This window comes from Oculina patagonica, chromosome 7 (genome assembly GCF_052425735.1).
Source record: "Oculina patagonica isolate OP01 chromosome 7, crgOcupat, whole genome shotgun sequence".
NCBI lineage: Eukaryota > Metazoa > Cnidaria > Anthozoa > Scleractinia > Oculinidae > Oculina > Oculina patagonica.
In genome coordinates, this window is record NC_135764.1 from 25,460,448 (window position 1) to 25,473,029 (window position 12,582).

The 12,582-nt window shown below is 39.9% G+C and overlaps 1 protein-coding gene across 1 annotated transcript; it reads left to right on the forward strand.

Moving 5' to 3' along the window:
* The first annotated feature begins 46 nt into the window (after window positions 1-46).
* LOC144661598 (uncharacterized) lies at window positions 47-9,593 on the forward strand. The gene is made up of 10 exons (XM_078522404.1): window positions 47-231; window positions 343-424; window positions 1,361-1,489; window positions 2,963-3,023; window positions 3,396-3,458; window positions 5,160-5,205; window positions 5,865-5,955; window positions 6,659-6,731; window positions 6,837-6,919; window positions 7,957-9,593. Exons 1-10 carry the CDS (start codon window positions 71-73, stop codon window positions 9,151-9,153), a joined length of 1,986 nt encoding a protein of 661 aa, XP_078378530.1. The 5' UTR covers window positions 47-70; the 3' UTR covers window positions 9,154-9,593.
* Window positions 9,594-12,582: the final 2,989 nt, after the last annotated feature.

Genomic DNA, 12,582 nt, shown 5'->3' on the forward strand with positions numbered 1-12,582 from the left:
CAGCGATTGTCGAGAGGGAGCTGGAACGAGACATGTCGCGCGTGCGCTGTTTGTTTCCTGTTGTTCCAAGATGGCGACCAGTGCAGTGAGTACGACAGATCGATTTTACTTCACCAAAGAACAGTTGCAAAATACGCCATCTAGAAAGAATGGAATTGATCCAGAGAAAGAGCAAAGTTACCGGCAACAGGCGGCAACGCTTATTCAAGACATGGGACAGCGTCTTTCTGTGTATCCTTTCGATAAACGCTGTTATAGTTTTGACTTCTTTAATTATTACGTTGCTTAACTTAAAATTTCCTCCTTCGTCAAAAATTTCTATTCCTTAACGTGGTCTTATAGGAGCCAACTGACAATAAACACAGCCATCGTTTACATGCACAGATTCTACATGTTCCACTCTTTCAACAAATTCCATCGAAACGTAAGTTGAACCGGCAAAGGTCTAACACGCATTCCTTCTTGCAAATAAGATTTAACTTTAAGCTCAAATTTAAAATTCAATTTATAGTTTTATGACCTTTATCGAGTTAATTTTAATTTCAAGGTTTTTCTTTAAGCAATTATTGAGTGCTATCCACTATAAATGATGATGTCATTTACTTTAAACATGTGAACTTGTTGTTACTACTGATTGTGTTTCACTCATATTTTGTCATTTCGTCTTGAATGCCATTTGTTTTAAATCTGTACTAAGGGCCTGATTACATGAGCCAGGCTGCCAAGGTTAGCTAGGCTGGCTCGGTTTGCCGAGATGAATTTCAGCCCGGTATTACATGAGACCGGTTAGCCGGGCTGACCCGGTTTGCCGAGATGACTTTCAGCCCGGTTTCAGCACGAATGATCAGAGCATGAATGATCTTGATCACCTTTTTCCGGAAATTTGGTGATTAAATGTTTTGCACTTATGCAGCTGGATGGGTTACTTTACCTCTTCATCCTATTTAGACGGAGTAGCATTGATTTTTTCGTCGGATATTGTGCTCGGAAGAGAAATTAAATGCTGGCCCGCTTAGCCAGGCTGGCCCGGTGAACGCGATTACATGGAAAATTTTCAGCCCGTCTAGCCGAGATCCCGGCATCGCGATACCAGGATCTCGCCTAACCGGGCTGGCCCGGTTGTCATGTAATCGCGAAGTTGATTTTTGTTGCATTTAACAGACGTGCCAAGATCTCGGCAAACCGAGCCAGCCCGGCTCATGTAGTCAGGACCTAAGGTTATCTGCTTTACAGACCCTCCAATCATTTGACAACTATAAATTTAAATTGTTAAATGCTAACATATATTATAACTAACCTAAATTGTATTTCTGTATTTACTACAATCATGTCACATTTTAATATGTACACATGTATGTAGGCCCTGGCACCATGTTGCCTGTTCCTGGCTGCTAAAATTGAAGAACAACCTCGTAAACTGGAACATGTTATCAAGGTTGCACATGCTTGCTTACACAGAGATGGCCCTCCACTGGACCTCAAGAGTGAAGTATGTTTCATTTTGTTCCTTTTCTATCTGAATTTTTATGGTTGTTTTTATTGTGCTATTTAATATTAATATCATAAATTTCCAAGTTCCACTCTTCCAGGTTAAGACCTTTTACTTTCAGGGTCATAATACGTAAGTGTACATGTGACTGACTGACTTACTGACTTATTCCTTTAGGCTCCTGGTGGAGCAAATGGCGTCAACAATGCTTCGCCACCGAACTCTATTTGCTGCCGCCTTCTCTGCTGCGTACAGTATACATGTACTAGGCCAATATTCAAACCCAATGACTTGTGGGGTCAAACATGAAGTGTTGCCTCTGTTATATGTATAATGTTTTATTTTCTTAACACAACTTAAGGTATAGTATACCCCAACCATTTCAAAAAAAAATATTTTTTATTTTCGGATGATCTCATTAAGACCTTTCATCAAAAAAAAATTATGGAAAAAGATTTACTCTACACAGATTATGAAGAAAAAACATTTCTTGCCATTATTTTTTTTTTTGATATTGATAGCTGTCAACAGGTTGTTAAAGGGGCGATGCTACCAGCACTATAAGTTCGTTGAGTCTTTATTTTTCGCTGGCAATCATATTTTCAGCGTCAGTAAAGAAACATTTCCCATTCCTACTCAAGTTGAAAATGTTGAAAAACGGGAAAGGACAAAAGATTTGGCAGATGCGCTAGTAGATAGCGACAACGTTTCGCCGCTGAATGGGTAAAGCACGACCTGAATCACGACCCGCAGTTCCTCGCTTACTTTGACATTTAGATTTTATTCCACGTTATTTGTTTAGATAAAATTCATGAGATTCGGCGGTGAAGTAGTAAACAGCAACAGTCTGTTTCCGGCAGAGCCTGACAGCGCGGAAAAGTTTTATAAATGACCTTCACTACGCTCAACGCCTGTCATTTTCACACGTCTTTAATTATCTCATACACCGGAAGCGGCTCGTACAACAGAGTCGAGAGGCGTAATTCTTTCAAGGAGTTAAATATAAATGTTGCCCGAACGAGCAATTTCGCGATTTTTTTTTTTTCTTCTTTCAAAAGTTATGCTTTTTAACGCAGAGAATAGTTGTTTCTTACACTCTTGAAGTTTAACTGCGTGTCAAAAACAAACAGACAATAACAATTTCCCCGACACAGTTTTTTATAGAAAGGTGTGAAAAACACAAGCGATGTTGATCGCTTCTTTCCGTTCAAAATTGTCCGGAAGAACCCGATTTATGAGCCTCGGTACTTTTGGAAAAAACACGCTCTTTTTGGACAACATTAATATTTGAACTTAAAATAAATGTATCTTCGCAATCTACAATTCCTAAGCTTTCAGAAAATATATACTTTGCTGGGGTTTGCTTTAATTAACAGACGGTAAGGCAGCTCCAACGCACACTGGTCATTTGGGGTATACTGATACCTTAATTTCTTTATTTATTTTAATTCAACTGCATTTTTTTCTTTTAAGGAATACCTACAACAAGCTCAGGATTTGGTTGAAAATGAAAGCATTCTTTTGCAAACATTAGGTAAGGAACAAATTAATAAGCTGACAACCAAAGTAGCCAGCCAGCAAAACCTTGCAGTGTAACCAGCCAACTTCGCCAGCTGCTGGCTGTTATATACAACCCTGCCTTCAAGAGAAACCTTTTCAGAGATTCAACCTAAAAAATCCGATACTGTATGATACAGTTTGTTTTCGTTTCCCTCATTTGGCCGTTTTGGTGGTTTGTTTTGGTTGTCTCAGTGGTTTCAGTTGTTTCCTTTCAGTGGTTTCCTTGCGTTGTTTCAGGTTTTAGTACATGCCATGTTTCTGGTCACATCACTGATGTTTCTGAAGTGAGGGGAGAATTGACTATACTCAGGCTATAACTAAAACTCTTCTTTCTTGTTTATTTCAGGATTTGAGATTACTGTTCATCACCCTCACACATATGTGGTCAAGTGTATACAGTTGGTCAGAGGTGGGTGGCGATGCTTGATTTTCTAGCGTAATCAGAAACCCATAAGGGTTGAAACGTGTAACGCGCGCGCACAGCGTTTGAATATTCATTTTGCTAAGTACCATATTTGGAAACACGAAGAATTTGTACGCGAATGCTTTATACACGTAATGACACACGCAACATACCGGTAATGTTTGGTTTTTCGGTAAGTTGCTTGAATTTCGACCTAAAAACCGTAAATTTCTTACAGAAACTAAAGAAATACATTAAGTGTATCGAAGCGAAGTTCTCCAGGACTACTTCAAGAAGATGAAACAGGAGAATTTTACCAAATTTAACTTTATTTAACCAAGCTTGTTCAAAAACAAGATTATGCCATCGAGCGCGAGCTAGCGCGCGCTGTGAATTTAATCCCGAATAGAGTAATTTTGATTGGTTAAATGTTTCTCGTGATTTTCCAAATATGGTACTTAGTGTAAACGAATGTGCAAACGCTTTGTACAATACGGATTATAGGGAGTTACACGTTTCAACCCTTATGGGCTTCTGGCGTAATGTAATTATAGTAAATGCCTTGTACCCAGGAACTTGATCAGAAGTTCATATCATGTGACCGCTTGGGTGAGAGTAGTTCTGAAAAGAACTGTTGTTGGTGACTGAGGTTTTGGCAACTGGAGCAGAAGTCATTCTGACTTGACTCTGAATATGATTTCTGGTCAGGTTGTTGAAACAATGATGGTACAAACTTTCCCAGTAAAAAAAAATAAATTACAAAGATATAGCGTACTATGCATTTAGTTACTGCATTCTGGTAAACTACTTCAACATTTTCTTACTTATATATTGATGGAAAGAAAACAAAAGTATAACAGGTAGGTCAAACGTTAATACTACTTAAGTCATGTTACTGTCATTTCGTTCAGTTGGTGAATTTTGGGACTGTGAACATTACATTACCTTTATGCTACATAGTGTATTTATTCTGTATTGGAGATTATAAATCCATTTCATACATGTATGTGCAGTGTAGTGAGGGTTTAGAGCAAAACCATTCAGAAATAGATGTTAATGCAGTTGTTAGCCGTTTGATGCACATACAAACAAGGAGAAATGTTCATTCTGCTTTAAAGTGTTCACTGATGTGTGGACCCTTTCGCCTTGTTAAGACCTTCTTAAGAAAGGAATAATATCATAGGCTCATCTGCAATAACAGCTATTGTACGATTTTTCTTAGCAACCATATCAACACATTTTTTCTCTCATTTCTGTTAGTGCACAGTCACCGTAAGTTTATTTAAATTGTAAATTTAATTTTTCCTCCAGCTCTGCAGCTCTTCTGGTTTGGCACTTGCTTTCATTCTGACAGGCCTGAATTCAACTTATTGTCAGTAGCATTCCTTTTTTCCCATTAAGCATGCTTTTACACAATACTGCAGACATAAGAATACAGGCAAAAACTGAACAGGAATTCATGACTATAAAAGTGACCAATGCTTAGAGAAAATTGTACCAGTCCTGTAGAATTCAAAACCTTAACCCCGCTTCCAAAACTGCACCCTGCCGCTACCTTTGTGTGTTCCCCCAAGAGATTGGATGTTTTTGCACTAAGCCCTTATCTGTCATGATACATACATGTATATGTACAGTACTCTGAATAATTAGTTACTTGTGGTAAATGATTTGATTTGCTAATTTACCATTTCACACTACCCACTCCAGCAAGCAAGGACCTTGGCCAGACCTCGTACTTCATGGCCACTAACAGGTAGAGCCATCCTACCTTGTGTTCGTTTCACATGTATTACTGACTGACTGTTGGTCAACATGGGAGACAGTGGGCGAACGCTTGCCAAGTGTGATGATTGCTGCACATTTTTTAGCTCATTATTGGAAGGAATTTTGCAGATGTTGCAAAAATGAATTGATTTATGTTTGGAAGGGATCTGGCATCTGAGAGGTTTTAGGTGCACATGAGAAGACCACATAGTATAGAACTCAGGAAGCATATAACAATATGAAACACAAAATAGGCTCTACAGTCATCAAAAGGGACATCAAACGCCTCTGCACATAACGTACATGCATACATGTATATTGGAAAATAGGGCGCTTGTGATGAGAAGAAATTGTATTGTTCGTTAAAGGAGCCCAATCTAAATTATTAGTGGAGATGGGGGGCGTAGCTTTTATTTGGGAGTATTTGTCATTCCAATATGAGGATTTGATTTTTAGAGGACTTTTTTTTGGAGATTTTAAGTATGAGCAATGATCTCTGTTGAAGAAGTAATCACTGAATCTAGATTTTATTTTTTCACCACAGATCAAAAATTAATATTGATCAAGTGACTGCAAAGTGTAATGCTGGTAAATGTTAATAAGTATCATGTGTTACCATTAATATTTAATGTATTTGTTCCTTCACAGCCTCCATCTGACCACTCTGTGTCTCCAGTACAAGCCTCCAGTAGTTGCTTGTGCGTGTATCCACCTTGCATCAAAGTGGTCCAACTGGGAGGTAAGCTGTTTTGAGTCATCACACAGTTAGTAAGTATTTAACAACAACCTTTGTAGGGGTAACCTCTGTATGGGAAGTGCGGTGGCCTAATGGTTAGTGCGCCAGACTCCCGATCAAGCGGCCCAAGTTCTAGCCCCGGCTGGGGTCACTGTGTTGTGTTCTTGGGCAAAACACTTTACCCGCATATTGCCTCTCTCCACCCAGGTGTATAAATGGGTGCCAGTGACGTAATGCTGGCGGGGGGTACCCTGCAACGAACTAGCATCCTATTCAGATGAAGTGGAATTATTCTCAGCTGCCTAATGCTACGGAAACCGGGATAAGCTCCGGCAGTGTGGGCTGCATGGCTTTTGGCTTCCCTTCCCTTCTTTTCTCTGTAGGGGTATCAAACATGTTTTTGGGAGCATGTGAGCACAGCATTTTTCTTTTTGGGCACGAGCATTGACACAAGTTAGCTTTGTGAGCAACAAGAACTTTTCCAAAAGCTACCTCCACTAAAAAACCAAGCATGTGAGCACTTGTAAAATATGCAACCACGAGCAAACAGCACCCACTAAAATTTTGTGAGCATTCTGAGCAAAAGCCTTATTTTGCAAGCACTGCAAAACTTTGAGGGGCCATTCATGACCCCTTTCTGTCAGAGATTAAGCTCTAGTTTTATTTGCTTTGTGTATCTTGTTCACAAACTGTTTTAATTTTTTAGATTCCTCAATCAAATGATGGCAAAGATTGGTGGGAATACATTGATCCTAGTGTCAGCAAATCGATGTTAGATGGTATGCATTTTGCGTAATTGTTATTTTTTATCAATTATTACTTTATTATTGATTTATTAAATGGCTGCTGAGATTAAACTATTCCGTGTCCTTTAACTGTTTCAGACATAGCACAAGATTTTCTTAAAGTCATGGAAAAGTGCCCTAACAGGTTGAAGAGAAAGATCAGTTCTGTCACCAACTTAAAGGCAAGATACATGTATACTAACTGTATAATTTAGCTTATTCAACCCTCCAAGTTAAGATCATTTTAGTTGCCATGACTAAAGTCGCCACCCTGGGGACTAAAATTGAGAAGAAGGATTGAGGTATGAGCTTAATTTAGCACCTGAAATTTTTTGCTGGTGACCAGACTTGAGCAGCTGGATGCCGAATGGCCACTAAGGAAAAAAATAAAAGAAGAAGAGGATGATGCAGTGATGTAGTTTTGCTGCGAGTGGAAGGGAGGGGGAGGGGGGGGGGTGGTGTGCTGTATTTGATGCATACCCCTCCATTTCTCCTTTTCCCCAGATCAGCCTTATTGGGGAAAGTGATGTTACAGTGAAACCCCGATTTGAAGAAGTGGCAAGAGACTGGGGTTTGTCATATTACAGTTCTGTTCCAAGACATTTTACTGTTTTGGCTGGGTGAAGAATGAGTTTTTTATACCAGGGACTTCTTTTAGAGGGGATCGTTTGATCAAGGTTCCATTGTATTTCTTAAGCTTATTAGCATGACCTAGTGACCTACCATCAGGCAAACTCTTCATCTGATTGGCTTTACAAGTGCTGTCTAATTTTGGATAGACTACCCAGAGTGTGCCCAAGTAAAATTACCAAAATCACAAACCAAACCATAAATAAACCACTTTCACTGAATATTTTGTCGAATATATCGGTCTCTGGGTTATGCTAAAACAATCAGACGGCTCCCTCGGTTTTTATTGGCTTTTGATAGTTTGCTTAGGGCTTGGCCCCTCGCCAACTACTCTATCAGCCGATAGAAACCTGGAGCATGTCATCTAAGTTATTGATGCAAGTTACTTTGAAAAATATTTCTAGCTCCCATGAGTTTCCTTAAGCGTATGTGTAGTAGGGCTACGACATGTAGGTTTGTCTCCCGTTTGGATAACTCGGATATTTTTCCAAGTAGCTTACCTCACTAGCATTTTGTGCATGGATAAGACTTCCATTTGTCGCAAAAATCACAACAGTTTTGCAATGCCTTGGCTTTTGGTAATTTGCAGGGTGTATCACACAGCAAGGTATCAAAAGGAGAATCAAGTAAAACAAATGGTGGAGCTTCAGGTAGTAGCTTAAGTATATCAGCAATGGCTGCAGCTCATAATAGCCTGGACAGCGCTCATAATGGGTATGCTTCTTACGATGGATCATACCTTCAAAATGACTTAGATGGGAAATTATTGCACAAGCAAAAATCTGACAAAGAGAAGGAAAGGGATAAAGAGAAAAGAAAGGAATCATCGCTGGGGAAACTCAAACCCTTACCTGCGACTGCATCAAGCGGGGCAAGTTCGTCAGCTACTGTTACAGCCATGCCTCCCTTGCCGCCCTTGCCCCCGTTGACCTCAAAATATGCTACTGTGACAACTACAGCTAGTCAATTAACGCCAGCTAGCGATGCAAAGATTTCTACATCTACGGCTCATTCTACTTCTGGGACATCATCAGCGAAAGATCCTTTGTCATCGCGCAAACATAGACATCACCATCAGGGGGATGGGCAGCCCGCAAAGAAGCACAAATCTTCGCACAATCACTCGCAACGCTCACACTCTTCCTCGCATCGCAAATCTAGCGCATCGTCTCAATCCTCCGATTCTTCCCCCTCTAAAAGTGCCAAACATTCTCATTCATCGTCTCAGCACAAAAGCTCCAGCCATGCTGTTAAGCCGTCACATCCTTCTCATCACTCTCAGCCAGGTCACTTGTCTTCTCAAGGTGCTCATAGCTCTTCTCATTCTGTGCATTCTCACTCTTCCAAGAAACCTCACCCTCCCTCCCACCACACGCCTTCAAGCCACAAGCCGCCGTCACACCATGGACACAGCCATTCATCGTCCCATAAGTCTTCCTCAGGTACATCGCAATCTGTTAAAAAACATTCTTCAAGTTCAGTGAAACCACCACCGATGCTTGCTCCTACTCAGCCAGTGGCTAAACCAATGACTCCCCCACCACCCCCTCCCCCTCCTCCAGCCATGGACTTTGGTTTACTTCCAGGTGCTCTTGGTGGTTTTCCAGGTGCAGAAATGCAACCCCCACCTCCTCCCGGTGGGCAATTTACAGCTCAATTTTTGCAACCACCTGCCTTTCCATCTGGTGTAATGCCGGGAATGATGCCTGGAATGGTCCCCCCTCCACCACCCCCAGAACCTGAACCATCATCGCCCCCACCACCACCCCCTCCGCCCTTACCATGACATCAGCTGGGGAGGCTGTCCAGAGTTGTCTGCATAAAGGACGTGTACTGCGCACCGAAGAAGGGTACTTCATTCGTTAGATTGGAAATGCTAATGTATCCTTGAAAGCCCAAGAGTTGAAGAAAACAAATTTTTATACAGCACAAGAAAAAAATCACTAGTCTTGATGTATCATGGCATCTATAGCTCCCTGAGGGTTTCTAACTTTTAAAAAGGCAAAGGAAATTCTGATTCTTGATCAACAAAAATCAGCACTTCACTGGCTGCAAGTCACAATTGCTTGTGAATGAGTCTTTTGACAAATTGTGCCAGGCCATTACCAAGCCGTAAAACAAATTACATGTAGTTAAGGTTAAAACTGTGGCAAGATTAACTGGGGGCTATAGATACAACCAGAAACCCATAAGGGTTGAAACGTGTAACTCCCTATGATTCGCTATGTACAAGCGTTGCACACGACACTAAGTACCATATTTGCAATCCGAACATTACCAACATACTAATTTGAACACGCCGGGCGCGCATGAAGCTGGAGTAATTTGAATTCCCCCATCTGAGAACCGCCAACACAATGACTTAGCTCTGAAGAAAACGCGAGAAACAGCACCCGCAACTGTGATTTGTGTCAAATGAAGCAAAATGATCAAACACTGGGGCGCGGCACGTTCAACCTTATGGGTTTCTGATACTACGCATATTGTTTCTTGTATTCGACTAAATTCTTGCATCTCAAATTTTTGGCAGTTTCTTTAGATTTCTGGCAAAAAAATGCTGTTTTCACGAGACAGCATTTATTAGAGTTGTGATCCCCGGCAAAATAAAAATGCAGCAAAATGCAGTGCCGTTTTGTTGATCAAGAAACAGGTTATCTTTTAGTCGGGTAGGGAACTCGTGCTTTTGTGCATCAGACATCACTTTTTTTGTACAAACCTCTTCTCATTATGTAGGGCGTAGAAAAATTTAGAAAAAGGAAATTTAACATCATTTTCATTGCACCAAAGAATGACAAAGAATGAAGTTTAATCAACACCACAAAAAAGAAATAAAAAGTTGAAAATGTTGAAAAACAGGTCATCAGTATATGCGGGAGAAAAAAGAAGCATTTTTTTATTATTTAAATTTTCGAATTGGTTAAAGAAGACAGCAAAAGTTTAAATTAAGTGTATTTACTTTTTAGTGATAGCAAAACACAAATTATTTACTTACCTTACTGCAAATTTTAAAATTATTAGCGTTTGCGCAGTGAAAAAAGAAACCACAACTGTATTCTCGGTATTGGACTGGAAATAGCTTGCAATGGAGACATCTGCAGGCAATCTTTTCAAATGCAGATGACGTAAAGCTCCTTTTAAGATAACCCCTGCATACCACCAGCACCGACACCACCCTCCCCCCCCCCCCTCCTACCCCCATTAGCTCGTATTGCAAGCTACCGGTAGTTCCAACCCAGTACCGAGATTATAAATGTCTGTAAGTCCTTACTGGGTGAATTTACTGTTGTTCACTGGCCATGAAAATGGTTAAAGAAGACAGCTGTCTATTTGTGTCCAGAATGGCGTATATGTATTATATTTCAAGCTGAACTTAAAAGTTAGGCGCGACGCCACAAGAAGACAGTAATGCGTTAATAAGGTGGCGACACACTAAGGAACATTTTGCACGGGCATGTTGCAGTGACATGTAACTGGAGCAAAAATTACATCGTGCACACACAAGAAAATGTGGCAGGGACATGTTTCAGGGACAATTCCTCTGAAAAGTGTCAAGATGCATAAGGAGATGTGACGCTGCAGCATGTCCCAGAACACTACATTTTATTGTGTAAACGTTGTGATCATGATTTTGTTCCCCCTGCATGTCCCTGCGACATGTCCCTTTGTGTCTGAGCACCCTTTAAAGCCACCTGGTACAGCACATAATTTATTTTTAATTATTGCTAATATTGTTACGTATGAGATAATAGTGAATTGTATGTATGCAATTGTCTGTTAATTTATTTTGAAAATAGATATTTCGAAATACTTGTCAGTAGTGTGTTGCAGTGTAAAATAATAGTATCAAATGTTAATTGTATAAAATATTGTTATTTCAAGGGAAACTTGAGTGTAATGAAAACCAAATGCAGATCTGTTAAGCATTTAAATACATTGTTAAGTATATAAGTTGCGAGTAGTAAGGAAATAGGGAAAATTGTTTCAACGGAGCTAGCTCCTTTTGAAGGTCCATATTGGTTGGGAACCTGCGTTTGCTAAGCCCAGTAAAGGCCAATTACACGGACGATTTGTCACATGCGACATGCTCAACAGGCCTACGCACAGGACCACACACGACACACGGCGAGCTGTCAAGCAGCGCATGCGACAAAATCGCACCTTGTAAATCGGCCTTTAATGGAGCTCTCCCATGGGAATAGTCAGTGATTAGTTATTATGCTTGTTGTGGCCATCTGATTGGCTCTCGTGAATTGTATACCGACCTCGTTTCCAGGGTGAGCACCTGGGAGCAAGGTCGCACTTCCACACCCCTCTCTGTTTGCAGTATTTGAGTAAACTGAAGCACTATTATATTTACTATTAGCACTTGTACAGGTCTTGAGCTCTGGAAGCTTACTTGATGCGTTAAAAATTGCACGCAAAGCTCGATCAGTTTTGATGACACTTAGATAACTTTGCTGGTCAAAGAATCAATCATTTTGTTTATAATGAAAAAACCTTTCCTTCCAGAGTTTCCGCTGGTAATTTAATATATGAAGTTGAAGAATACGTAACGCATATATTGTAGGTACAAAACTTGTAGTTTACGTTAAAAGAGTTGTAAACAGTAATTACTAGTACTGTACGACTTCATTAAAAACAAAAACTTCTAATAGCTTATTCTATTAGATGACACTTAATGAGGCTCGATGATAACAGTTAAAACAGATTTTTCAAAATTTCTCAACAGTTAGTCAATCACTAAACTACATATCAAAAAATAAACACCAAGTGTCAGTCAGATCGAGAATCAGCTTTTGAGAACAAAAAGAAACGTCAATCGTCATGTAACCGTTGTGACAGTGACGGTAAACAATTTGTCACTTTGATCATTATGTGTATTTGGCAAAATCGAACATGGCTCCTAGGTAATTTTAATTTTCAAAACAACCACCCTTCGGCTAAAAAAACTACATCGAGCCTCCTTAATGTCCATAATGAACAGAAGTTTTTCATTTGTAGGAAGAAGATTTTCTGATCCGTTTAAACTTCATTCTGGCTTTACCGAGTCGGTTCTGTTTAGAATAATTTTAAGGTTACTACTCAAACACTTTGATGTATTAAATATTAACGAATAGAAAATAAATTTCTATTTACATAATTGGAAGGTTTCGATTTGTCTGCTCCTTAACTTTTTAACACTTTTAAACAAGTTAGTGGCTTCTACGCACTGGGT

What these genes read in the sequence shown, in the direction of transcription:
- LOC144661598 (XM_078522404.1), top strand. Translation starts at nt 71, where the DNA reads ATGGCGACCAGTGCAGTGAGTACGACAGATCGATTTTACTTCACCAAA. An exon ending in TCAACAAATTCCATCGAAAC is followed by an intron (nt 425 to 1,360) that starts GTAAGTTGAACC and finishes ACATGTATGTAG; the next exon opens with GCCCTGGCACCATGTTGCCT. An exon ending in TACTTCATGGCCACTAACAG is followed by an intron (nt 5,206 to 5,864) that starts GTAGAGCCATCC and finishes GTTCCTTCACAG; the next exon opens with CCTCCATCTGACCACTCTGT.